Here is a 26,274-nt window from a genome sequence, read left to right as displayed (position 1 = left end):
TCCCTCCCGTCATGTCTTAGTCTTTATATCCCAAGTATCCAGTTCTTTACGAATATCGAAAAGGAGAACATTCGTCAGGCTCTCCAAGGGTAAGGCTTGCTTCAAGTCTCTTCTGTGTATTCTTATGTTGACTCCCTCCTCTCTCTATGTGACATGCAAATCAACCTTGTGTCGGTCATGCGCCTGATAGTTCTGGTATCTGACCACTAGTTAGACGCAATGGCATTCGAGAGTTGCTGGGCATCGTCTTGGTGACGGTAACCTGATCAAATGCTTTTTGAGGTATTTAGGTATCTCCAAGAGCTGGGACATCACGTCGACCATTGTGAGCCTTTGATGTGCATCAAGAATGGTTCTCTGAAGTTCGAAACCCGATGTAGTATATTCCAGGCTTCCCAGGAGCTACCTCCCACAAATCCAGCGTCTCGAAGACATTCTCAATTCATTCATGTACCGTGTACCATCAAGTATTTTTGCTTCCGTGAGCATCGGCGTGCTTGGTTCTATGCCTTGTCTATTATCATGTTCAGCAATGTATACCCAACCTTGAGGCGCCGTTCTACACTTGGGAATAGCTCGAAGTGAACTAGAGGGAGTCTCGCTTCCTCCATGGCTCAAGAAGTCCCTCGATCTGGGATCCTCAAAAGTCCGCATTTGTTTCTCTACAGACTGGGTTGCTTGGCTCGTATGGAAAAGTCACCATCGAATTACAGGGCAATTCAATAGCGGTTGTAGGCCGCCAAAGGCGTGCTGTACCAGATGCTTAGACTATCTACGAGTCCAAGGTTGAGGTCAAAGAGGCTGAGCAGGTATTCGACCTGGTCTCAGCTTTTCACAAACTCTGGGACGCCACACAGTGTCTTATGGAAGGACATACAATCGAGGATAAAGAGGCATCAGTATCCTCCAATAACTTCGAGAATGTCTGCGTCACATGACCCTTTGATTTGAGGATTTTGCATCATCAAGGTCGGGGTCTTGACTCCACTTCAGTATCAGCTTCGGTGCAATATCTCCTTGGCCAATATTCAGCTTCGCAATGCTCTGCTTGGAAAGTTGAATTATAGATGGCTATTCCTCCTCTTGATAGGTCTCCCTGAATCGCTGAGCTGAGAGAGCCTTTGGCCGTAACTGTTCAATGGAACCGAAAGCTCACCTGTTCAGTTTTGCGGTACGTAGACTTCTTTGTGTACGCTTGTGAACAGAACATAATGTTCTATTCATCGCTTGATGGAAAGGTCAGGTCTTGGAAAATCCGACGTCTTGGCCCCACGAACCCGGTCCGTTGGGTTCATTTTGCTTCGATATCATGTACAGGATCTGCCAGATCACAGGTGAACACCTGTGCGCAGTGCATAGAAGAAACCATTGGAGGGGAATGATTTGGCATTACTACTTGCCCTTTACCCGCTTTCGTCGCTAGGCACTAGAGAATACTTTGACATTGGCAGCACAACATTAGAGCCAGTGGCAGCGACTCGCAACAGTCCACTAGCGCCAAACCAATAAATGCTTCTCTCCCTCTCTGTTTTGACATTCTTTCTTTCTTTCTTCCTTCTTCATCCTTTTTTCAAAATCACAGGATTCCTTCCCTTCTACCACATCAGTCGTTGATCTCTTCCAAAGACAACTCAACCTTTCCCTTACCTCAAACGCTCCGACGATCAACCCAGCGACTTGACGTTAATTCCAAACTGGTTAACCAAATCGACAAACAACGTAGCACTCGCTCGAGTGCTCACCAAAATCTCGGTACGAACATCCAGAAAGGCTGTGGTGGTACATCAGAGAACAATACTAACTCACATACTCTCTCACAGGTAGGCACGGCTACCGTTGCTGTCCAAGCTGTTGAGGCTCTTCTACCAACCCCGATCGCAAGTGACCACCGAAACTATGGAGAACGACAAGACAGACTATGACGATAGCCCGGTCAAGTACATAAAGAGGTTGAAATCTATGATTAACCACACCGACGGCGATGATATTGCTGATCTTATGCCTCAGCGTCAGACACCAGAGGAATGGCTTGAGGCGCTCACAAAACTGGACTTTACAGACTGTGCCTCTGTTTACGAGCTTCAGTCTGACTTGATCGATTATGTCATCGAGAAATTCATTCTGTGCACTGGTAAAGATGTCTTTACTGTTTCGGCATGGCCCGTCGCTATGACTTTAGAGGAACCGCCAATTTCGGATCTCGACAGCCTCCATCCAGGCCTTCTGGCTCTTGAATTCTTCCGCGGATCCGAAGCTCGACCTGCTCCCGCGGATGAAAAAGTCCCCAAATCATCACTTCCTCGCGTAGTGTTGCCCATAGGACGCTTGCTCAAAGGATACACAACAGAGAGTGGTATTTCAGATTCTGATGCGACTGCATATGTCCTGGTCGTTGATACCATTACGCCTGGGCATCCTGTCTGGCTGATCTGGGATCGGCTGGCTGGACACGAACCCGAGCTACACTACGTCCACCCAGACAAACATAACCCGGATTTTAACGGAGTTGGGAAGAACTTTGATGCTGCTCAGATTCTCCCCAGTATTAACGACTGGCTAGAGTCCTACGGAAACCTCGACCTCAATCAGCTTGAGGAGTCTTACAAGGCGACTTGTATCACCGGTGCTGTACAGGCCAAGGAAGTTCTCTTATCGGAGGCTGAAGAGCTTTTGCGCCAGTAGATCACCTCCATGGGCGACTACTTTGGACATCAGGGAGTTATGGGCCACCGGAAGGAATAAGTCAGAGAATGGGAATTCTTTTACACTCAGACACAATCTTTTGAGTGACATTGGGGTCTGCTATGGGCAGGAATCAGAAGGGTTTCTTACGGTATCAACAACATCATATGATATATTCATAGTCGTGAATAAAATGATCCGCCCTTAATCTCATGTGTATTACAATGACCTGATGTGATATAAACTCAACAAAGCGGCAAATTCCTGTTAGCAAAATCTGTGAAAGATTGTCCTGTTACCAACGAAACCCGACCAAAAGAAGTGCCTGTCCATCCATGCAACACCAAGTATCCAACTGATTACTCTCATCACTCAAACTGGACTGGCTCGACTCGATTAATGTTTCTCTTCGTAAAAGGCTCACAGATCACATAAACCTTCTTCTTCGCCACTCTCAATCCCTCGCCATTGTAAGCAACCTTGCGGGCATAGACATTCAGCTCTCGATGGGAGATGACTCCAGACGGAGGCCTGAGATGCACCATCATGACATTCGGGCATTTCTGGCCGTGTTCTCGCAACAGCTTCGCACGCGCGATGGCATCAGCACGATCTTGATACCCCGGTATGAAGGGTGCACGGGAGCCTGGGTGCTCAAAGATCTCCTCCAGACCTTCTCGAACATCTTCAAGAAGGTCGTCGTATATTGCTCCAGGCATGTCGATCTTGTCTGGGACTTCAAAGTACTTGGGAGTAGCGCGACGGGGCGTGACACTTTGTCTGTGCATCTCGACATCACCAGTTGCGACCCAGCAAGGCGTTCCAATCTCCAGGTCCCATGCCATGATTGATGCTGGCGGTTATATGATTGGATTGGTGATGAGTATGTAGAAGTGTTAGATGAGAAGTTTTTTGATTGCAGTCACAAAATTGGAGATTCTTTTGACGGGGTCATATGTAGCAGCGAGTTATGTGGTGACGTGCAGAGAATAAAAGAAATCCAGTTCCCGAGAGATTGCCGGGCATCACTCGATACTTATGCGCAATTACAAGCTGTTACGTCGAATTATGGAGCCACTTACGCGCTTCGCTTTCCATCGATCCCGTAGACTTTTGGCTAATACAAGAAGAGCATCAGATCACACGATCAATGCAGGCTTGCAATTTAGCTTACTAAAGTTCTGCGATTGTCACCCAACATCATCCGGAGGATACCGGGTGCATGAAAGGAGGGTGAAGCTGAGGAGGAATGTGACCTAGCATCTAACGAACGTTGTACGGACTGTAAACTGAGTTCGTTTGGTTCGTTAGGCTTGTGTGATAGTGTGAAGTGGCTATACTTCCAAATACTCGAGTCTCGCCAATTTCGATGATGCTAGAGAGAAATGTCCAATTTACATCATGATTGACATTTCTGGTCGGGGTCTTACCCCAGAGTGACGGCTATAACGGGAAATGCGAACGGCTGTCAGACGAGTGCTCATATCAGGAGACGAACGCGGAGAACTGCGGGGTATCTCAACACCACTGCCCCAAGTTTGAGTCTGGAAGAGTCCAGAGAACAGGTCGGATGGCACGTGAAGTGTCATATCATATTTGTTACCATTTCCAGCTGCTTCCTAATTCGGCGATTGCCAGCTGACTTGTGATGCGGCCTTACGAAATGATCTAGCTCCTCGTTTCTTCTTCTGAATTTATTCTGCGAGAGTTTAGCCAAAGACGATCTTAGAGACAACATTAGGAATGACGGTGACAGAACTCTGATTGAGAAATCGGCTCAATCTCCCCAATGTTGATTTGAGTCAACTATCATGAGCCACAAGAATAACACAGTCCCGAGAATATATTGTTAGGGATACAAGATGTGGCCATTCTGTCAGATCCGATAAACTCGCTTAGAGAATCTCCAGATCAACAGGAGCAGATTCACCGACGCAAGACCACAATCGAGTCAAAAGCGCTCTAAACGGAAACGACTCGTCCTTTGAACAAAGGCTTCCGGGCTTTACAGATGATAAGTTTAACGTCGGAACTGCCTTTGGCGACCAAGATCAATCCTTGATTGGTAAAGGTGCCGGCCGCAGAGTCACAAATCATGCCAAGGCATCTCAATGAATATTATCTTCAATCGTCTTACTCGCCGAGATAGTGATATAGACGCACCATGGTTATTATAAAAGAGGCAACAGTTCGTGATCCCCGTTGTAGCCGCAACACATACTCGCTAGATAATGGCTCCGGACCGTTTCAATCCTATTCCTATTCAATCAAAAGTGGTAAGATCGATAAGACCTCCCTCTCCAAGACCTTACTCAGGATTTGACAATTAAAGTAGGTTTGAGTAAGGCGCGCGATACGGGCGTCAGCTGTCAGGTCTATCAGCTCAAGATAATACCCCAATAAACATTCAGGCAGCATACCAACTGCAAGCAACACATCTGGCTCATGACTTGAGAAAATGACTTATTCAGTGTAAGTCTTTGACACGAACTCTTACAATAATTAGAGTTTGTATGGTCTAGACGTGAAGCTACACTGTTGGATACATCTAGGCTCCGTGTTCTTCTCAACGCCACGGTTCGGAGACCTCACCCCTTCAACGACAGATGGTGATGCCTTCACTCTTTCGACATGCCAAAGCCACGAGCTCACGTGACTTGAGCCCTGAGTATATAACCTCTTCCTACCTTTTGACTTCTCTTTCCTTTCTTCTTCCTCCTTCATCACCCCTCTTGAGTTTCTATATCACTCTTTTCAGACATATCTGTTCGGAATTGTGATCATCGGCCCTCTTTTCAGGCAGGTCTGCTTGGAATCGTCAAACAGCGCCTTACACGGTTACGAGTCACACGGCCTTTCCACGCCAGCGACAATTCAGTATACACCTTTCCGAGCAGTCGTGCTCGTATTCAAGATCCTTCCTAGGTGGTTCAGCCCTCGTTGACCTCTCTGGTTACGAATAGCAGGATCAAAATCAGCATTACAAGATTCATGTCTTGGTAAGACTCACGAATTCGATCAGACCGGCTTGGAATCGTGGCAATTCAAGTATCGAGCCCCTTATTCCCTGATACAATGGCAGAAGCTGCAGTGACCAATGGCAGCCTCGCTATCGATATTGCCGAAGCGGACAGGCTATCCAGACATCACCACAGCTTCAAGAGTTTGATGCGCATCTTCGATGTCAGCAGACAGCATCCCGTTCTGGCTTTTCCCGGAATCCCCGCCTGGATTGATCCGTGTGAAAATACCCAGCAGGCGAACAACGCACAAACCAACGTGGAGGTTACAGATATCCCTGATGCCGCCGTCGATCATGAGTGGCCTTCTATCATGGACTCTCCTGCTTGCTTGTCACGATACTGCTTATTTGGAAGCGAAGAAGACTTGAACTCATACGTTGACATTATCAGTAAGTTCACAAATCCCACAAATCTCGGTAGAAAGCTCACTCATGTGCGCGAATTTAGTTCCGGACATTGTTCAAACTGCGGCTCTGGTTGCCTTTCACTCCTTCCAGCCTTCTATGGTGGCCGATGACATCAAGAAGTTGTCCTCAGGGGCTTAGAAAGCCGGGGATCAACCTATGATGCAAGAGTTCAGGTTCAAAAGCCGTATGAAAGGCTACTATATTGATCTCAAGGCCGCTATGGAGTGTCGTAATGGCAACCTCAATATGCCGAGCCCAGCGGTAATCCTCGTGGCCTACGAGAAGAACCCAGGAATCCGGAGATTTGTCAACCAGATGGCATGCCTCTGTACCAGCCCAACCTTTATTCCAGCTCTGAACAAGCATATCTCCAAACCCACCTCGGAGATCGAAGGCAATAAAATATGCCCAGAGGCGTTTGTCCTGTCACATGCCATCCAAATCATGCTTTTTGCCCCTCAGAAGTGGGATTCAAAACGTGAATACTCCAGGGATCATAAATATGCCCATCGTTTTCCTTTCTGCAGCACCCTTGGTTTCGGTGTTGACCTGGACGGCGATATTCGTACTAGGCTCTCCGTGAAGGACATGCGTCGAGCAATTCTCCTGTTTTGCTATCTGGTCAAGCGACGAGATGGAAGTTCGGCTTGGATTGTCAACCCTACAAGCATCTCAGACCCCGAGGGTTCCAGTCACGTACAAAATAACGACGATTTAGCACCCGCTAAAGCGCTTGATACTATCGACATCAACACCCTTCTGTTAGAGTCTCTCACGACTACACGCCCAGGAAGAGCCGTTTCCCGACGCATCAGGGATTCGCATCAGTCCGAAATGTCTCCTCTTGATTTGAGGAACTTACGAAAAAAGGTTGGCTACTTTATGGGAGAGCATAACCAGCCAGATTTTGGTGCGCTTCTCACTCGCTCTCGCCAGACTGAGACCCAAATCACTTTTCAGCTTAGAAGACCAGGCATGACGCTTTTCATCCAACCTGAGGTTAATGGTACGTACTTCCTAGCGGCCCTGCTTGGAATTGTGTCCTTCCACTTGTGAGCCTTTTCACTGACCCGCCTAGCATCAGCCAAGCCCCAAGACATCCAGAATTCACCCACAATCGTCTTGGAGGAATGTAAATTTCGCGACGGAAGCGACCTCGACGTCGAACTGAGGGATGCAGACAAAAGCTCAAAGGCATCAGAGAAGATCCGTGGTCGAGCTGACGATGACTTTGACGAGCACCGGAAGGGTAACTTGCGGTGCTTCGACTTGCGTAACTTGAAGTTCCTCAACTCTGATCAACCTTGCTACTCAGCAACTCTCGATGCGGCAAAAATGGTGGTTGAGGCTCTCAAAGACACGAGAGCCAGACCTTTACCCGTCGCAAGCCACCAGAGCGAGGCTATGGCTGATGTTGTTGGTACATATGACATGGTTCGCGGGGATGGGAGCTGTGGCCTTAAGCTGCTCCACGACCAAACCAATACTGGGCCTTCTATGGTACCGCCCAGTACTCGGCTTGACTATGTTCACCTGGTTTGCTCCTACAGTCCGATCATGACCCGGGCGCTAGATTTGGCGATCAAGTACTGCAAAGACAATAAGGAGCGTCTTCTTGTGTATGTCGAAGACCCATGGATTCAGTGGTAAGTTGCACATAGATCGGCCCTGTTCTAGCATGCATGCTTGGAATTGTGTAGCCTGGTTGGGAATTTACTCACATCTCACAGCATTCTTGTTGGCCTGTTCGTCACTGCTGGATTCGATGTCTGTACTGTCCGCCCTTCGGATGGGACAGTTGAGACTGATCGTATCATTCGAGAATGGAACAACCCTCGGTCCGGCCTGGAGATCTTTGTCGCCAACATCTACACCAAGGTAATGGATGTGGACATGCAAAAGTGCTGCTCCAAAGCTCTGGTCTTGGATTGGCCTCTTGAACCACAGCGCCTTCTTCGGACTACAAACCACATGGTCAAGAACACACTGAACGGCAGAGAACCAGCAATTATTCACATGCTCAAACTTTGCTGGAGCTATCAAGATGAAGTCGAGAGGATTTGCTGTACCAAGTGGGCAATACAGCTATCGAACGACATCAACCTGCCCGAATGGATGACAGGTGCAGTCCGTGAGGTATGCATCTTTGAGATGATCAAAACTGCATGGCATCAGGGATTCAACCGTTATGCTTGGGTAATCATGCATGACAACAGATACCTAGATGATGAACTTTACCATATGTCACATCACGATGGTATCACCGGTCGCCTCGGTCATGTCTTCTCCATCGCCGCCAAGCTGATACTCAACTTCCCCGAGGACAGAAATTTCTGGGCTGATAACGAAGAGACTTTTGTCGCAGGGTGCTATCGCTTTCTAAATGTGATTGGTGATAGGCTTGACGAAAAACTGAGCTACACGCCAGACAGGTTGAGGGAAAACTGTCTCTTGGCATTCGAGCACGCGACGGACTTCATACACCAACAATTGAAACATGGGTGTATATATATTCATCACTATCACGAGTGGAACGAGCAGTTGCGTCTTGGTATCGAGGCCAGAGCTCGGGGCGAGGTAAGCGCTTGGTCTGATGAAGTGGAGAGTCTCGAGGAACAGGACCCTAACGTTGATGCTGAGGCGGCTGGAGATCAGGAGGCAGAGTAGGCTGACGAGACTGGCATGAAACGTAAGGCTGGCGATGATGGCGAGGGTAGCGCGAAGAAGCAGAAGACAAGCGCTGCATAGATTGAGTGAAGCATGCTGGATGCGGTTTTGGACGGGACAGATGAGATTGAGACAGACATCGGCGCACGATGGCGGCCGGGGATTTCATAATAACCCTTAGCAGGTGACTCAGAAGAGAGAACTCACCAATTTTAGAAGAATGAAATGAGAAGTTAGTGGCATTTTGCTGGTTTACTAATGAGGGAAGTGAAGCTGTTGAGGCTGGTCAATTGATCGTGCTGTGCTGTGAGTGAGAGCCCGTTCCAGTGGACGGCGGTAGTGCTGATCCGCTGAACATAGCCGCTGTGCCGTCATTGTCGGATGTGAACATGCACAAGATGCACCTGCGATTGGTTTATCACTTATACCGAATACCACCCCGTCAAACTCTAGACACAATACGTCTCTAGCAAACTTTACAATAACTCAACTCACAATCTTCATTCAGCGATAAGAGGCGAGTTTTATATAATTCCCCATTCTCAACCTCAAGCCAAGACCCGGAATCTCAAGCCGGCCCGAGCTTCAACCTGCACTAACAATTTCCCTCCGAACATCCGCGTCTTTCCGCCCTCTCTCACCTCTCGCACATCCGGCTTCCGCACGCACGCACGCTTCACCGAAAAAAGACCATTCACCGATCAACAGAGCATGCAACCCTCAGAACCAGAGCGCTACATCCGCAGCCGCATCGCCAACGCCTGCGACGGGTGCAAGTCCCGCAAAGTCAAGTGCGACGGCAAATTGCCCTGCAGCTACTGCACGCGTCGCCAGAAGCCCCACGACTGCCACTATTCTCCCCAGCGGCGGCGCAAGGCTCATTCTGTGCGCTCGCCGCAGACTTCGGAGCGGGCGCAGTCGACGAGACATACTACGCCTTCTACGCCTGCTGCTGAGCCTGTGGCGCAGATTGATAGAGATAATGGAGCACAGATTGATGCGGAGGATGAGACTGAGGTTCCGAGGGAGGCGAGGTTGGTGTGTGATGCGCAGGGGAAGTTAATCTTTGTGGGCGATTGTGCGCCTCTTTCTTTCTTCCAGAGCGTGAGACAACTCGTCACTACTCGAGTTGGACAGAATGCATTTGCGCCGCAGTCGAGTCGATATTCAGTCCTCGAAAATGCAACGGCGCATCAGTCGAGACGGATACCGGGTGATAACCGCACACCAATCGTTCATCCTGAAGATGTCCCCCTCGCAGTATCGAATTACTTATCCATAGCGACAGGACTCGTGGATCTCTTCGACAATCGCCGCCTTCAAGATGATCTTATCCTCTGGGCGAACATGGACCAGAAGCAAGACGACGCTACAACCATTGTCAACTTCCTCGTGCTCGCCATTGGCATGAAGATTAATGACGAGGAGCGATCACAGGACTACTTTGAGTATGCGCGTGATAAAGCATACTCCAATCTCACCGGCAATCTCAGCGTCTCAACAGTCCAGATGTTTACGCTCATCACACTCTACATGCTGTGTTCATGCCAGATCAACGGCGCGTTTCTCTTCTTTGGAACAGCGGTACGCGCAGGTTACTCGATTGGTATTCACAGAACAGAAGTAAACGCGCGTTTCGGTCCGGACATTCACAGGCAGCGCGATCGGCTATGGAAGAGTATACGTGTTGTTGATCTTTTTCTAAGTTCATCGATGGGGAGACCGCCTGCTACATCGGATGTTGATTGTACGGTTCCGTATCAAAGTCCTGATGAGAACCTTGAAGAACCGGTGGATTTGCTTAATGCGTCGGTGCAGATATTCTTGGTGCTTGAGGGTGTTGTGACGGAGATTTACTCACGACGTAAGGTCTCGCTGCAGCTCACGGAGGGGATATCACTTCAACTACGAGATTGGTCTTCACGGTGGTTAAAGCAGCTCAAGGATATAGTTGCGAATCCCGAGGCTCAGGATAGAGCTCAGGCGAGTGGTGCTTGTCAGATATTGGCGACGTATTATTACGCCGTCATGCTGGTGTCGAGGCCCTTCCTCATGTATGAGCTTTGTCGGCGGCTATCAGATGGTTCGGTCAACTCGAATGGGAGATCTGCTTTGACGAGTGGGAAGTCGAAACTTGCTGATGCTTGTATTGACGCGGCGAGTTTGATGGTTGATCCGATCCTGGATCTCATTCAGAAGGGGATTCTTGTTGGACATGTCCCCATTCTTGTGTAAGTCTCCATTGGCCTACAACTTACGACCATTGGTTCTAACTACGAGAGATCGTGGCTATTTGCTAGCTCTCTCGTTCTCGGAGTCGGCCTCCTCGGTGGATTCGGCCGCGTCCTAGAGAAATACACCCGCATGGCCATCCACGCCCTAGACCACTGCTCCAAGCACGACACCCACGCAGGCCAATACTCACTCATCGCCCAATCCCTTTTAACAACGGCCCTCGAGTATCTCGAAAAGCGGGAGCTCGCCGAACGTCAACGCCGCACCGAGAACTCAAGCCAGCTCTTTGGTCTCATACCCTCCGACACGATGGACTCATCGCCCACCTTCACAGGCCAGTCGATAACTACACCGTCCTCACGGGGCAGGGAATCACTAGACCGTACGTTCCTACAGCATAACGGGTTGCAGAATGTCGGATCACCGTTATTTGGCGACTTGGACTCGGCGTTTCTGGGTTTGAGCGAGAGTATGATGCAGACGCCTGATCCGAGCTATTGGGGCGGACCGATGGGGAACGAAGCTGACTCGGGGTCGGCTTTGAACTTGTTTGCGCTATTGGATGCGGGCGGTGGTATTGACTTGACGCATCATCTGTGAAACTTCAACGACGAATCGGTTGGTGCGGAAGTTCGGAGGTGTCAGATTTGGCGGGTATGTTCCTGATATCAGATCCGACGAGGATTGCGCGTCGTGGTGCAAAGATAAGATGATGGTTGGTCCTCGGTTAGGAAATGCCCTGTCTAGCCGAGTGATACGATGATATGCGGGATGTAATATGATAGATCATATGGCGCAATGCCTGGAAAAAGCCGTCATCATGCGAGTATGATGATATGCAAAAGTCCTGAGTTGAGGGACAACATTCAATGGACTTAGGGAGAATACAGGTGTATGAGGTGTAAAGGCATCACGAACAGCCAATCGCTTTGATCTACTGGTGCAATCAAACCCCTGGATAGACATAACTAGACTCTCAAAACATTAAAAAAAAAATCAGGCTTCATTAAAATCATTATCTATCTTTTCATCTAAGGCAAAGCCGTTCTCAAAATCTGCATAAACTTCCAAACATCCTCAAACCTCGTGTACAGCGGCACAGGCGCCACGCGGATAACACCAGGCTTCCTCTTATCACAAATCACCGCATTCTCCTCCAGCGCCGCACTAACATTATCCAACAATCCATCCTTCAACAACACACTAAGTTGCGTTCCCCTCTGCAGCGGATCCCTCGGTGTGATGATCCTGAACAGCTCCGCGTCTGAACTCTCAGCCAAGATCTGATCGAGCAGATACTCCGCGTAGGCTGTCAACACCAGAGCTTTCGAGCGCAAATCATGCATGGTTGTCTTGTTGAACACGGATAAAGCACCAGAGAGACTGGCGAGGTCGATGGCGGAGGGGTTGGAGAGCTGGAAGCCGCCTGCGCCTGCAGTGGGAATGAAGTTGTTGTCCATGTTGAAGCGCACGCTCTTGTCGCCGCCGTACCAGCCCATCAGGCGCGGACGGTAGGTAGCTTTGCCGGTGGCGTCGTTGAGCTCGACCTTGCCGTGGCGCTCGTGGACGTAAGCGCCTGCGATGGAGCCAGGGCCTGCGTTGATGTACTTGTACGTGCACCAGCATGCAAAGTCGACGTTCCAGTCGTGCAGCTTGAGCTCGACGTTTCCAGCGGCGTGGGCGAGATCCCAACCGACTACGATGCCTTTTGCTTGCGCGTAGGCTGTGATGCGGGGGATGTCGAATAGTTGGCCCGAGTAGTATTGGATACCAGGGAGGAGGAGAAGAGCGGTATCTTCAGCGTGCTCATCGATAGTTGAGAGGATCAAATCAGTTGTGATGATGTGATCCTCGTTAGGATGAATCTTAACCATGCTCTTCTCGGGATCAAGACCGTGCCAGACGACCTGGCTCTCAATAGCATAGTGATCACTAGGGAACGGCTTCCACTCCAGAATAACCTTGTGTCTCTTCTCATTCGGCTTATAAAAGCTCGCCATGAGGAGGTGCAAGTTTGCCGTGAGTGTGTTCATAATAACAATCTCATGCGGAGAAGCCCCAACAAGGTCCGCCGACTTGATAGCGCAGTCCTCAGCTAGATCCTGCCATGCTGGAAGCGGTGAGTTGTCAAGAGCGCTGAAATGTCCGTTCACACCGATAGAAGCCCATGTCTCAAGCTGAGCGTTGAGATACTCTCGCACAGCTTTTGGTTGAGCGCCGAGAGAGTTGCCGACGAAGTAGAGACATTGTTGATCCTCGGCTGCAGAGCCATTGCCGTTGCTGTGGCCATTGGTGCCATTAGCTGCACCAGCTGAACCAATTAGTCAAGATATTCATTGAGAGTATGAGTGTACTCACGAAGTGAACCGTCGAGGGCTTTCTTCTTGAGGGACTTCTTGGTCGGCAGGACAAACTCATCCCGAAGATGGCTTAGCTTATCCTGCGAGTCCAAATGGCGGGCAAAGTCAAGGGAGTTGGCATCGCTGGGGAACTTGGCAGCAGCACCGCTCCTCAGACGCTCGACGAATCCAGAAAGCTCCATTGCAAATTATGATAATCAAACAGGGTAAATTGATGTAATGAACTGATGTGCTTGAACTCGTATGATCCGTTTGTGAGTGGGATTGCGAAATCACTTTATGTTCCGTGAAGCCTCCACCAGAATTTTAGCGGAAGCACGGAACTTGGTTGGTCCATCCGCACATCCGCATCCCGACATCCGCATGGTGGACGTCATTATCCATTTTAGATATAGCGAGGTGCAGCGATTGGTCACGCGGGCACAACACGGATCGGATGAGACTTTCGCGGAGACCGGAGACGGAGGTCAAGTACACGGAAGACGGAAGTAAGAAAAAAACAAGAAATAACCCATGGTATGAGCAATTGTATTTTAGACTGATGCTTTTCCGAGAATTGTTTTTCTCTACTAATTCCATTAACCTTCTTTGCATTTCCTTCTTAATATTAAGCTCAATATGTCGCCACACGCTGTTACGTACCAGCTTCCGCGCATCAAGCTCACAGCCGAACTAAAAGAGTTCGCCGTGACGAGCAATGCTTTCCTCCCTGAGCACAGTCCCCTCAAACAATTAACCGATTCTTACTATGAACCGTGGGAACTTGTTATTCAGCACCTCCCCGCTCTGATCAAGTACTTTGATATAAGACGTGCTGTTGATACGCTTCCTATTCTGTCGACGGAGAGATTACGCTCTGAAGCGGAGTGGAGGCGGGCGTATTCCATCTTGGCGTTCTTGACGCATGCTTATGTCTGGGGTGGAGAGAAGCCTGCGCAGGTAATAAAAGCTACTTATACTGAATGGGATATGATGTTGATGGTGTCAGGTTCTCCCTCCGCAAATCACTGTTCCTTTCCTCGCAGTCTCACAACACCTCGAACTCCCTCCCGTTCTCTCATACGCCGCTGCAAACCTATGGAACTTCTCTTCTTCAAGCGACGACTTTACTGATCTCGACCATCTCGACACCCTACACACCTTCACTGGCACCGAATCAGAAAAATGGTTCCTCCTCATCAGCGTCGCCATGGAGGCTCGCGCCGGCACCATCATCCCCAAAATGATGGAAGCCCTGGAAGCCGTCAAGACACGAGACTACGACGTGATAATCTCTGCTCTCGAACAACTAAAGTCCTGCATCGACAGTGTCGGCGTTTTGTTAGAGCGCATGTATGAGAAGTGCGATCCTATGACGTTCTACTACAAGATCCGTCCGTTCTTGGCGGGGAGTAAGAACATGGAGGCAGCGGGTCTGCCCAAGGGTGTTTTCTACGATGAAGGTAATGGGAAGGGCGAGTGGCGCCATCTCCGTGGTGGAAGTAACGGCCAAAGCTCCCTGATCCAATTCTTCGATGTTGTGCTAGGCGTAGAGCACATAACCAGCGGTAACAACACCGAAAAAGCCGGCGAACGAAGCTATCACGACATAGTGAAGGACTACATGCCCGGTCCTCACCGCCGATTCTTAACACACGTTGCTCGCAAGGGCAGTATTCGCGAACTAGCATCCCAAACACCCAGCACACCCGCCCAAGAACGTCTTCAAGCGGCATTTACAGCAGCTACCGAGGCGCTCACAGTGTTTAGGAACAAGCATATCCAGATTGTGACGCGGTATATCATTCTGCCGGCGAGGAGCGGGAGGAAGGATGGACCGCAGAATCTGGCGAGTAGTTCGTCGAAGAAGAACGGGGAGGAGTTGACGGGGACGGGGGGCACGACGCTGGTGCCGTTTTTGAAGCAGTCGAGGGATGAGACTAGTGAGGCTGGACGGTTGGAGTAATTAATAATGGGTTATTTGTGGTTATAGAGCATAGCGATAGATGAGTGCGAAAAGCGCATTATTTCCATGGATGAATACATTTATGAACATCCCCTGTCAAGCTTGATGCTCGGTTGAAGTGAACACATCCACTCAGATGAACGCAACGACTCACTGACATTTGTTGAAAGAGCCTCACTTCTTTGACAATCTCTTCTTCTAGAAAAGTTCCATGCGCCAAGGCCGTAGAATTGTCTTCCGCGTACCGTCACACTGCTCTTGGCATTCAACTCTCCAACACCAAGACCAACGATCGTCAACATCCCCAAAGTCTATTACCAACCTTGGGGTAACTGTCACCCTCTTATTGCCGAGTCCCGCGACCATGTCCCTGGAATTAGGGTCTATCATTACCCGACTCTCTCACACACCGATGATTCCCGTTGTTGAGCCCCATCCGGACCCGGTCAATTAAGTCGAAAACTCTGAACCTCGGAATCTTAGCTTAACTCCATATGGCGCTATATTTCCCCAATGACCAAAAACCCCCCACGCGTTTTCCCCACGGGCAGGAATTTTAAAAGCTGCTGCCTTGCGAGTCAGTCCAGGTCTGGGAGTAGTAATTCCGGGCCATTTACCGTAGAGAACTGCATTCGGGCCTTTTTTTTTTTGGCTGGTAATTGTCGGGGTTTGCACGGGCTTTGGGTTGGTGAGTTCCCCCTCACTTGACGCTGGCTGTTTTTGCGGAGTCTCCGCATTCTCTCCAACGTTGCAATGTTTGGAGGCGTGTGGGGGACAGAATTGAGAGATGGGCTGTGAAGGTTGAAGCAGTCACTTCTGCACCTTATCACTTTATGAGTCTTTAATACTGGCTGCACTGCTAATTAACACAATTTTAAGCTACTACTGTCTTTTTTGTATTATTTTCCCTTTCTTTAGGGTTGTCGCTGTCCCTCCAGTGCCCGTCTCTATCATCCTTTTCTGTCCCCCTTCTCTCGCCCTCTCCAAAAAGCAATGATCTACACTCACACTCCACCATCACAAACCATTTGGGTCCTTGCGCAACCCATCCGTCCAGTGTGACACTCAAATTTGCAGTCTCAGAAAATCCTGCCTCAAGCGAGGGTGACTGTCAACCTCTGGGGAACCCGTGATAGTCGCCTAATCAGGCTTAACCTACGCGGATAAACCCTTACCTCTTCCCCATATTCTCCATACTCTCAGCACTCTTGCTTCTCCGCGCTACACCATACTTGCTGCTCGATGATGTAACAGGTATTCACAACAGCCGGTATTTTACCAGCGCCTTGTTTCTCGATTTCTTAAAAAGGGTTCATCATGCCCAGCTAGGTCGGTCTCCCTTCTCCAGGTGTTGACGTTTGTGTGAGACTGGTAGCTCACAATTGTTTCCACTCTACAGATACCCACGAAAAAGATCCGTCACCATGGCAGATCAAGCAAAGCCAGACGACCACGTCGCCTCGGCCAAACTCAGCGTCGAGTCGCACCCCGAATCCCGCGCCGCAGCCGCCTTCGCCATGGACTCGCAGCACCGGCAGGCCGTCGAGAAGTCGATGAAGCGCAAGCTCGACACGCGCTGCGCGCTCTTCGTGCTCATCTACATCATGAACTACCTCGACCGCAACAACATGGCCGCCGCCCGCCTCAAGGGTCTGCAGGAGGACTTGAACCTCAGCTACAACCAGTACGCGACGTGCTTGAGCATCCTGTACGTGGGGTATATCCTCATGCAGGTGCCCTCCAACATGTTCATCAATCGCATCCAGCGCCCGTCGCTGTACATTTCTGCTGCGATGCTGCTGTGGGGTCTTATCTCGACGCTGTCGGGTAGTGTGCACAACTTTGCTGGCATGGTCTGCATTCGTTTCTTCCTAGGCTTTGTCGAAGCTGCGTTCTTGCCGGGTGCTCTTCTGATTCTGTCGAAATGGTACACGCGCCGCGAATTGACCAAGCGCAATGCCATCTTGTTCTGCGGCAACCTCATCTCCAACGCCTTCTCCGCGCTCGTCGGCGCCGGCGTGCTGTCCAACATGCAGGGTGTTCTGGGCCACGCAGCATGGCGCTGGCTGTTCTGGATCGAGGGCGCCATCACGATGAGCATCGCCATCTCTGCTGCGTTTATTCTTCCCGATCTGCCGCATAACTCGCGGGGCTTCACGGAGGAGGAGCGACAGGTTGCGCAGCTGAGGATGATTGAGGATGTCGGCGAGGCGGACGAGGATTCTTCTGAGGAGAGCGCTTTCTACGGTCTTAAGCTTGCGGTCAAGGATCTCAAGATCTACATCATGATGTTGACCTTTACTGCTTATGTCGTTGGTCTTTCGTTCAATGCTTTCTTCGTAAGTCAATTGATGTCAATTGCAAGCGCGTCGCTAACAGTTCAACAGCCCAGTTTGACAGAGACTCTTGGCTTCGGATACGTGCCTACTCTTCTGATGAGCGCTCCTCCGTGGGTGTTCTCTTGTATTGTCTCGGTCATCAACGCCTGGCACTCGGACAGAACCCAAGAAAAGGTCAGTTCAATTGTCCATCGTGTCGCACAATTATACTAACAACAAACAGTTCTGGCACATCGTCGGCCCAATCGGCATCGGCACGACAGGCTTCATCATCAGCATGGCGACCGAGAACGTCGCAGCGCGCTACCTCGCCCTCTTCCTGCAAGCAGCATCCTACGCAGGCTTCATCGTCTTCTACTCGTGGATCAGCTCCTCGTTCCCTCGACCCCCCGCCAAGCGCGCCGTCGCCATCGCCATGATCAACGCCTTCAGCCAGCTCGGCAACGTCGCAGGCTCGTACGTCTGGGACCTCAAGGAGAACGGGTACCGCAAGAGCTACGGCATTGTGCTGTCCATGTTTGGCGTCACAGTGGTTGGATGCTACATCTTCCGTCTGGTGCTGATCGACCTCAACAAAAAGCTCGAGAGGGGAGAGGCCAATGCTTGGGAGACGCGCCAGGATGTGGCTGCGCATACGGCGGCCGTCGAGGTCATGGACAGCCCCGACGAGGCTTTGAGGATGAAGCGGGATTTCCGATACCTTATTTAAAGCGGCGATGCCTAGGCAGGTCTGGGCAGGCATACATGCATGCATGCATCAAGGGTTATAGTAGACCTGTTGTAAATAAGACAAGTTTTTTATGATGCTCTCCATGTCCAATTGAATGTTGTTTGGGTGATATTCTCAACAAGTGGCTTCATGTATTCTGCAACCCCTCTTTTACAACAATTTCCGTTTTCTGTCTCGGTCAGTGTGATAAGCATTACATGAACAATTCACATCCGCCAAGCTTGATGAGTCTGGTATTAATGATACGCGATAAGCATTACTCAGTATTATCTATCCCCTCTATCGCGGGTTAAGTCAGCATTTGGTGATGATAACTCATCATCGCGATTTTCAATCTAGGGTAGCTTTTTCTGTCGGACCGGGATAAGGCAATTTAATCGTCTGACACGGAACCCGTTGACGCGTGCTCAGCCAATCCAACAAGGTGTTGTCCTCTCAAGCTAAACCGAATGGGGAGCGGTGAAGCCGGCCGTTCTGCGGGGGCGCTCTAAGCAAGGAAGAGGGAGGGAGAGAGGGAGCTTGAGACGGGAGAATGACGCTCGATTTATCCACTCTCAACTCCATCCGACTCTATTCTCGGTGGTATTTGGCAAGATATAAGATTCAATTATGGATCAATGATGAAAGAATCCATTTACTGATTCAGTTGCTGGTGCAATTGACTGCCAGAGACAGATAGAGGGGTTAGCAGCTCAAGGCTCTTCACCCCGCCTCGCCATATGTATGTACGTCCACGTCTCACCACTCAAAAAGTCTAAATACAAAGTCCAATTGGTCAAAAACATCATCAGTTCACATGGGGGTTCGGTTCATGCGTCCCACCGAGACTCGTCCTCTGCCTAACTAAGCATGTGCTCACCCAACAGACTGACTTTGTCAACCCCTCGACGCGTCTTTTCCAACACGGTTGCAGCGACAATGGAGGGGCATGGACCTTCGAACAACCCATTGAGAGTCTGATAGTGGATCCTATCCTCTTTGTAATCGCCGATGCCCCTCGTTTTGGCGTCTCTAGCTCGAGAAGCACTGCATGGTCTCTCTGCTTCCATGACATCACTGGCCCCATCCCCTCCATTACAGCTCAGCTCCTTGGGCTTGCTGCTTTTATTTTGGGACCACGCCATGATCTGAGTAGACACCCAATGCCGTACAAATAGTCTAGCATCTGCCCATTCCATTTCCCCTCTTCATTCTCTACCCCTCCATCTCTCTTCTTTTTTTCATTTAATACCCAAACAAATTCACCACCGTCACCATGGTTCAGCAAATCCCCAAGGCCAACCACATCCTCGACCTCCTCAGCCTCAAGGGCAAGGTCGTCGTCGTCACCGGCGCCTCCGGACCCCGCGGCATGGGCATCGAGGCTGCCCGCGGCGCTGCCGAGATGGGCGCCGACGTCGCCATCACCTACGCTTCCCGCAAGGAGGGCGCCGACAAGAACGTCGAGGAGCTCACCAAGGAGTACGGCGTCAAGGCCAAGGCCTACAAGCTCAACGCTGCCGACTACAACGACGTTGAGCGATTTGTCGGAGAGGTTGTCAAGGACTTTGGCAAGATTGACGGCTTCGTCGCCAAGTATGTTTCCCTTATTACTACAACACCAATTAACTCAATTGATGCTAACGTATACAGCGCCGGTGCTACTGCCAACGCTGGTGTCGTCGACGGCTCTGCTGCCGACTGGGACCACGTTATCCAGATCGACCTCAACGGCACCGCCTACTGCGCCAAGGCCGTCGGCGCCCTCTTCAAGAAGCAGGGCCACGGCTCCTTCGTCATCACCGCCTCCATGTCCGGCCACATCGCCAACTACCCTCAAGAGCAGACCTCTTACAACGTGGCCAAGGCCGGCTGCATCCACATGGCGAAGTCTCTCGCCAACGAGTGGCGCGACTTCGCCCGCGTCAACAGCATCTCCCCCGGCTACATCGACACTGGCCTCTCCGACTTCATCGACGCCGAGACCCAGGAGCTCTGGAGGAGCATGATCCCCATGGGCCGCAACGGCGATGCCAAGGAGCTCAAGGCTGCGTATGTCTACTTCTTGTCTGATGCTAGCACTTACACTACTGGCTCTGACCTTGTCATTGACGGTGGATACACTTGCCGATAAATGGCGCAAGTGTCTTAATGATGTTGACGATACCAAACAAACAAACATAGTAAAAGTAAATAAATATAATGAATGACACAATCATCAATCCACTGTGGATCTATCTGTTCCTGGCGTGCATGTGCTTGCAGTAGCGAGTAACGAACGGCCTTATCAGATGGCGCTAGAAAATTCACCGACCTCAAGAACCCACTTGACACTTCACGATGCCTGCTAGTCTAGTCGATCACGGCTCTCATCTCGATGGCTAGACTACATCGCGATTGATCTGGATTCTCCATTATATTTCTTACATCCAGTCATTACTACAGTAATCTTACACTTGGGTGTCTCCATCGCTTGCAAAACTGACCGATGCATATGATTTACTGTCTTTTCTCCCCTCTTTTGTCGTCGACGTTGTCCCAACTCTTGTCGCCGATGAAGCCGTAGTACATGAATTGGCCGTCAAGAGTCCACCTTCGTCGTTCAGTTCGATGGCCTGCGAGTCCCCCACCTCAATAGTCGCAAGCGATCGATCGACGAATATCTTTCTGTTGTTGTGCTTCGGCTCTGTACCCTTCCTTGCTCTTATTCGCGATATTATATGTCTCACCAGATGTCGAATGTGCGGCATGCAAGCGACCATGACACCGACCGAAATCTCCACGTTTGACCAAATGAAGGCTGATTGTGCGTGGTCGACTAGTCAGTTAATAAGTTAGCTCGTGATCTGAATAGTTGACTGAAAGTGTCTACCCGTTAAGTCCTGAGAAAGTAGAAAAGCTACAAGTTCGCGGACTCGAATCGCAGCGACAATTGTGAGACTGTGCTGTTAGCAATAGATCATGATATTACCCCTTGAAATACTTACAAAATACCAACACTGAACATGCTAATGACGCCGAGTTTCTTTTTCAACTTCAACCCCATCCCCCAGAGCTGCGTCATGGGCAGAATGAGCATCCAGATGTCCAGCAGCAAATTTATCCCCGCGAGCGGTAGAGTGAAATTGGTGAACCCGGTCAGAATAAGATGGCCCTTCTTCTGCTGCCATCCATTCCAGAACAGCGAAAATGGCTGGATCTGGACGAAGACGAAGACGAAGAACCCTACCCAGATCAGAGCGTTAAAGACCATGGTACACTTGACTACAATTCTGAACTTGTGGTCGGGGAAGATCCGGAGGAAGAAGCACAGGATTGCTGCTTTGACAAGGACGAGTGCGGTCAAGTACAAAACTTCGATGACGATGAATAACTGAGATAAAATATTAGTTTGGCAATTACAAGTTACTGCGATCGTGGCTCTCTAACCTTGAAGATCAGTATGATCTGACTGTCACTTATAAACCACATATCAAGACCTAGTCCCAAAGCAAGCACTGAAAAAGCCCCAAGTCAGCAAACAAACTTAGAAGATGGGGGAACAAAAGGAAAGACTTACTGATCTGCAGCACGACATAATACGGAATCATAACTGTCTATTACTGTAAGCACTCGTCCAACAGCGTAAGGTAAATGACTTACAACCGATAAAGTCGTCAAGGTATCGTCAATTCCCCATGTAAGGCCAAGCCGGAATTTAGTTACTATCCTCAAGGCGAAGAAGACGAGGGCAAATGCAAAGACGACGGTACTGTTTACTCGATACGATGTTGTATTGTTGGTCGGCGGGATGCCGCATGCAGCCGAAGACTCTTTGATGAAGTCTTTGTACACGTTAGCAACCCTGAACCCCTGCTTCTCGGAACCACGTACCCATAGTCTGTCTCATAGAGCACTTGACCATCAAGCAAACACCCATCGCTTTGGCAAACGGCTCGCTACTGCACATAGCCTCCTGTCCCATCTCGGCATATTCCTTCTGGCTTAGAAGCTCGGTTAGACAGTCGATCTAGCACCCGTCAGCAATAGAATCACCAAGTACAAAATTTGTAGTACTAACCGCACATTTCGGTGCGTCTGCGAGCATAGATTGAGCCGTCGCTGTACCGTACAGCAGGCATATTGTCCCTAAGATGAGAAACCGCCTGCTGAGCGTCATGGTGATATGAAGTCGCCAAAAAGGAGAACGGAGAACGGGAAGGAGGGTCGCACAGCGTTATAAGCATGCTGTGAAACCCAAGGATACTTTGTGGCACTTCGGCAGTGGCTGCAGATTTGTCCAACCCTGCATGCATCTGATGCTGTGAATTGTATCACAGGTACAACCACCCAATCTGTTGGGTCTAGAGCGGATCGGGAATTCCGATGGGATGTTGCCGAATACCTGGTTGGTTTCTGTTGTGCTAAGACATTGACGTTGGTGGAAGTATTACGCTAGGGCTGAAGTTGAGAATGGGGTGCATTCCTAGACGCCTCATCGGCCAGGAACCGACATGGCAGACTACATAGTCGCCACTATTATCCTCTTCTTATATATCTTTGGCCGTGAAGCAGGTGCATTAGATTTATCTTATTGCTATATTTCTTACGGCTCGCAGACGTGACAATCTTCCGCCTCACAATGCTAAGACCAAGGTTTGCCACAAGTAGTGTTACCAACCCATACTTCCCCAGGGACAATCGCTGATACATGATTGGTTTCCAGCAACACGGAAACCAGACCAAAGCCAAAATGGAATTCGGGAATGATCTCGTCAATCATCGGGTCTCCCACCACGATCTGACAATAGGCGATCTTATCCGCATTCTCTCTAGACACCAGCCACAGCTATTGTCAGGACAAACAAGGCCCCGGGCTAACGGCCCTGTGCGACGTTAGAATGGGTCTAAGAGCTGTTTGTCTGCACGAGGCTTTGCGCCCAGGAACTAAAAGCTATTGTCGACGCCACGGCGCGGGGGCGATGTGACGAGTCGTTTACCAAAAGAGAGGCAGACTGAAGAATTACCTGGTAACTTGATCGTCGGGACCGACGATTTCGATCTGAACGATTAGTTAGCAATGATTGTTGGTTGAGTGTTGAGATGGGCAGACTCAATGAAGAAACGTGGATCGGGGGTAATGCCTGTTGGAACCAGGCACGTATGGCGAAGCAGACTCTTGGCATAGATTCAATCGTTCCAGACCTTCAGCCATGGTTGATATTGAGTAGCCACAAGCAAACCATGTAGCCGTGCTTGTGACTATTGAAAACATTAATGAGATGTTGTGCTCCGCATACTCTTCCAAGCTGTTCCTGGGGATACCAGCCGTCAGTCCATTTCAGTCTTGGCTGGTGGCCAGTCATTCGCACACAAGAAGCCGCAGGATGAAGAGGCTGTTGTACTGTTGTAGCGGGACAACGCTGGTGGTTTGTGACACATTACAGGTAAGAAATAAATTGCGCTGAGTGAGTTTATGAGTTGGAAAATAATCCTAGGTGACATATTCTTGATCAGTCAATTGTACTAAGCCAATATCAACTAGGTAAGCAGAGTGAACTTTATTTAATCTTAAAATTACAAAATATAAGAAATGCCGTACTTGTAACAATTTACGGATAAAATATTAGTTTACATATTTCCGGTATCCCGCTGATGGTCAAGTTTGTAAACGTAAGATGGTAAACACTGCTAAAGCCTACCCTGGACAGTGTTCGTAAAACAGGCTGTTCCAGCACCGAGCAGATATCCATATACTCTGGATCTGAATTTTTAGAGCTAAGTATATAGCTATTATATAGAGAAAGGTCTTTAAGCTTTAACACACTAATAAGCCAAGCACAATCTCCTCTATACTGGAGGTTTTTCTTATCCACATATTGTAGCTAATGGAGACTGAGTCAAGACAGCAGCAGCATGCTGTCTCACTGTTCAATTCAGTTAAGAACGAAATAACAAAAGTCCAGTTTCTAATACTTATTAAGGCTTACCTGCTCATGAAAGCCATTCACCTAAGTGTAATACCTTGATGCGCTGGTAACAGTTTCATCCTGTCTTGACAGCTTTATGCGCTGCAGCTTACCCGACTGTGTTTGATTGTAGCTGCCTTGTCGACTCAATTTCATTCGTTCTTGCCTCAATCTCATTTAATCTCATCACAAATAGCTCTTCAGTATTCTGGCCAAGTCCAAAAGACAAAATCCGTGAAACTATAATGAGCTTGATTGAAAAGCAGGGAACTGAGCAATTCACTCATCACTCATCACTCACCTGGGCTTAGAGGTCACCTACGGAGTGGCACCAAAGCGGATCATTCACAACCAGTCAGCTCAAGCTTCACTCATAAAATCTCACGTCATAGTATCGAGCGATGAGCAAACAAACCAAGTAATTTCAAGACCAAAAAGCTGGCTCGTATAGCCATATTTATGGTTCGGCCGAGTCATCGACGGAGCCTCGGCTTCTCATATTCCGCTTACCCGCATTGGCAGTGGTGAGGACGGAGGAATACGAGCGCTAACCTCTGCAGAGTCAAGCCTCATTCGTCACTGAACGGTGGGCCACGCACATGAAACCACCCCCTGTCGATCGCAGTTCTCGTTGGTTCTGGAGACTCGAGAGGAACAAATTTGATTCTGGTGAAATGAAATGCAGGAACTTCTGCAATACGGGGAAGATGGTGTTGAGCAAAAGAAGGAGGGAGAAAAAAGGAGGTGGAGACTGTGCAACTCGATTGGGAATGTCACATCAGCATCCATGGGTCGCACGAGACATGGTCACACTGAGGTGGAATACGGATTTTTGGGTTGGACATCAAAGTTGTTTGCTATACGGCGGGACGAATTGCCTTTCTGTAATTTCGCCTGTGTAAAAATAGCCAGATTAAAATGCAAAAAAGGTTACGAGCTGGGCATTGACAGCTCAAGCTTGGACACTGGACCTCAACAGCCTTACCTTGCCTACAGCTGACGGCAAGAAAGCACGGTATCTCAAGAAAGGACCAAATTCAATTGAATTTTGGTTCTCCCCTTTTCCGTAACCCGTATTGCCGATATCCTCGATCTTCGCTGCAGTCTGCAGCCCTCATTTAGCCTTAGACTCAAGACTTCGTATTTATGAATTAGTTGCATAAAAATGAGGCAACTTGACGTCAACGATTGGATAAAAAAGCCTCATCGACAACGAATATCCAAGATCTTGGAACCAACTTTCGAATATCTTGGATTTTGAGCCGCTTGGACCGTTACAATAACGGTCCATTTTTTGATCCTTGATTTTGAACAGCTAGAAAACTGAGGATATACCCGATCGATTGTCTTCGATTCCCGCATTCCTGTCGGGCAAAACGGTTTCGGGCTCCGCTTGTCGCGTGGAGCCAAGACCAACTGCCAAACTCTTTGTTCTGTCCTCGGCAGCAAACTCCGAACCTTGACAAGGAACATGGTACGATGTTGACAATTACTACCCTGAAGCTTAATAAGATTTTCTGCTGTGGAAATTCAACTCGGTGATGGCGCTATTTCGAAATGCCGCCCGCTAGAAGCAGTCAGAATTAATCTGCCGAATGGTTGCAACTGCGCCAGTCCAAACTGTGATAATTTCACTTTGAAGGTTCTACGCCAATGGTTGCCGGCGTTTATGTACGGAGAGAGCGTTGTTCACAATTGAACAACTCACCTTGCTTGTATGCAAGCGCCAGCCGAGTGATACTGTACGCGAATGCAGGAACAGGGATGCACAGACTCCAGTGGGCTTTATCGGTAATAAGAAAATACCGTATTGGACGGTGCGAAGAGTGTCGACATGCTGACTCGATGGAAAAGGAGTTCCCAACAGTGAGTGACTAGAGTGAGAACAGCCATGCAAGGATATCAATCGTAACTTTCCCGCCCGCCGCCCTTCTCTCGGCATCGTCTTGTCATCAACCG

At 49.4% G+C, this 26,274-nt stretch overlaps 9 protein-coding genes across 9 annotated transcripts; 6 read left to right on the top strand and 3 right to left on the bottom strand.

Annotated features, from left to right (window-relative positions):
• Positions 1-1,896: 1,896 nt before the first annotated feature.
• Positions 1,897-2,682, top strand: FPRO_03732 (uncharacterized protein; the record flags this gene model as incomplete). The annotated part of the gene is made up of 1 exon (XM_031226023.1): positions 1,897-2,682. One exon carries the CDS (start codon positions 1,897-1,899, stop codon positions 2,680-2,682), a length of 786 nt encoding a protein of 261 aa, XP_031076601.1.
• A 368-nt stretch (positions 2,683-3,050) lies between these two features.
• Positions 3,051-3,527, bottom strand: FPRO_03733 (uncharacterized protein; the record flags this gene model as incomplete). The annotated part of the gene is made up of 1 exon (XM_031226022.1): positions 3,051-3,527. One exon carries the CDS (start codon positions 3,525-3,527, stop codon positions 3,051-3,053), a length of 477 nt encoding a protein of 158 aa, XP_031076600.1.
• Positions 3,528-6,358: 2,831 nt separating this feature from the next.
• FPRO_03734 (uncharacterized protein) lies at positions 6,359-8,779 on the top strand (the record flags this gene model as incomplete). Its single annotated transcript, XM_031226021.1, has 3 exons — positions 6,359-7,118; positions 7,191-7,758; positions 7,843-8,779. The coding sequence occupies 3 exons, from the start codon at positions 6,359-6,361 to the stop codon at positions 8,777-8,779; spliced, it is 2,265 nt and encodes a 754-aa protein (XP_031076599.1).
• A 711-nt stretch (positions 8,780-9,490) lies between these two features.
• Positions 9,491-11,614, top strand: FPRO_03735 (related to positive regulator of PUT (proline utilization) genes; the record flags this gene model as incomplete). The annotated part of the gene is made up of 2 exons (XM_031226020.1): positions 9,491-11,010; positions 11,062-11,614. The coding sequence occupies 2 exons, from the start codon at positions 9,491-9,493 to the stop codon at positions 11,612-11,614; spliced, it is 2,073 nt and encodes a 690-aa protein (XP_031076598.1).
• A 431-nt stretch (positions 11,615-12,045) lies between these two features.
• FPRO_03736 (uncharacterized protein) lies at positions 12,046-13,556 on the bottom strand (the record flags this gene model as incomplete). Its single annotated transcript, XM_031226019.1, has 2 exons — positions 12,046-13,325; positions 13,373-13,556. The coding sequence occupies 2 exons, from the start codon at positions 13,554-13,556 to the stop codon at positions 12,046-12,048; spliced, it is 1,464 nt and encodes a 487-aa protein (XP_031076597.1).
• A 436-nt stretch (positions 13,557-13,992) lies between these two features.
• On the top strand, positions 13,993-15,319 carry FPRO_03737 (uncharacterized protein; the record flags this gene model as incomplete). The annotated part of the gene is made up of 2 exons (XM_031226018.1): positions 13,993-14,313; positions 14,363-15,319. The coding sequence occupies 2 exons, from the start codon at positions 13,993-13,995 to the stop codon at positions 15,317-15,319; spliced, it is 1,278 nt and encodes a 425-aa protein (XP_031076596.1).
• A 1,424-nt stretch (positions 15,320-16,743) lies between these two features.
• Positions 16,744-18,367, top strand: FPRO_03738 (uncharacterized protein; the record flags this gene model as incomplete). The annotated part of the gene is made up of 3 exons (XM_031226016.1): positions 16,744-17,658; positions 17,707-17,832; positions 17,882-18,367. The coding sequence occupies 3 exons, from the start codon at positions 16,744-16,746 to the stop codon at positions 18,365-18,367; spliced, it is 1,527 nt and encodes a 508-aa protein (XP_031076595.1).
• Positions 18,368-19,643: 1,276 nt separating this feature from the next.
• Positions 19,644-20,501, top strand: FPRO_03739 (mannitol dehydrogenase; the record flags this gene model as incomplete). Its single annotated transcript, XM_031226015.1, has 2 exons — positions 19,644-19,963; positions 20,021-20,501. 2 exons carry the CDS (start codon positions 19,644-19,646, stop codon positions 20,499-20,501), a joined length of 801 nt encoding a protein of 266 aa, XP_031076594.1.
• A 316-nt stretch (positions 20,502-20,817) lies between these two features.
• On the bottom strand, positions 20,818-22,526 carry FPRO_03740 (uncharacterized protein; the record flags this gene model as incomplete). The annotated part of the gene is made up of 8 exons (XM_031226014.1): positions 20,818-21,185; positions 21,240-21,307; positions 21,355-21,740; positions 21,797-21,864; positions 21,927-21,963; positions 22,010-22,191; positions 22,241-22,376; positions 22,428-22,526. The coding sequence occupies 8 exons, from the start codon at positions 22,524-22,526 to the stop codon at positions 20,818-20,820; spliced, it is 1,344 nt and encodes a 447-aa protein (XP_031076593.1).
• Positions 22,527-26,274: the final 3,748 nt, after the last annotated feature.

Source organism: Fusarium proliferatum (genome assembly GCF_900067095.1).
Source record: "Fusarium proliferatum ET1 genome assembly, contig: FPRO_scaffold002, whole genome shotgun sequence".
Taxonomy (NCBI): Eukaryota; Fungi; Ascomycota; class Sordariomycetes; order Hypocreales; family Nectriaceae; genus Fusarium; species Fusarium proliferatum.
The sequence above is the reverse complement of the archived record's forward strand: the minus strand, read 5'-3'. Positions and strand labels throughout refer to the sequence as shown.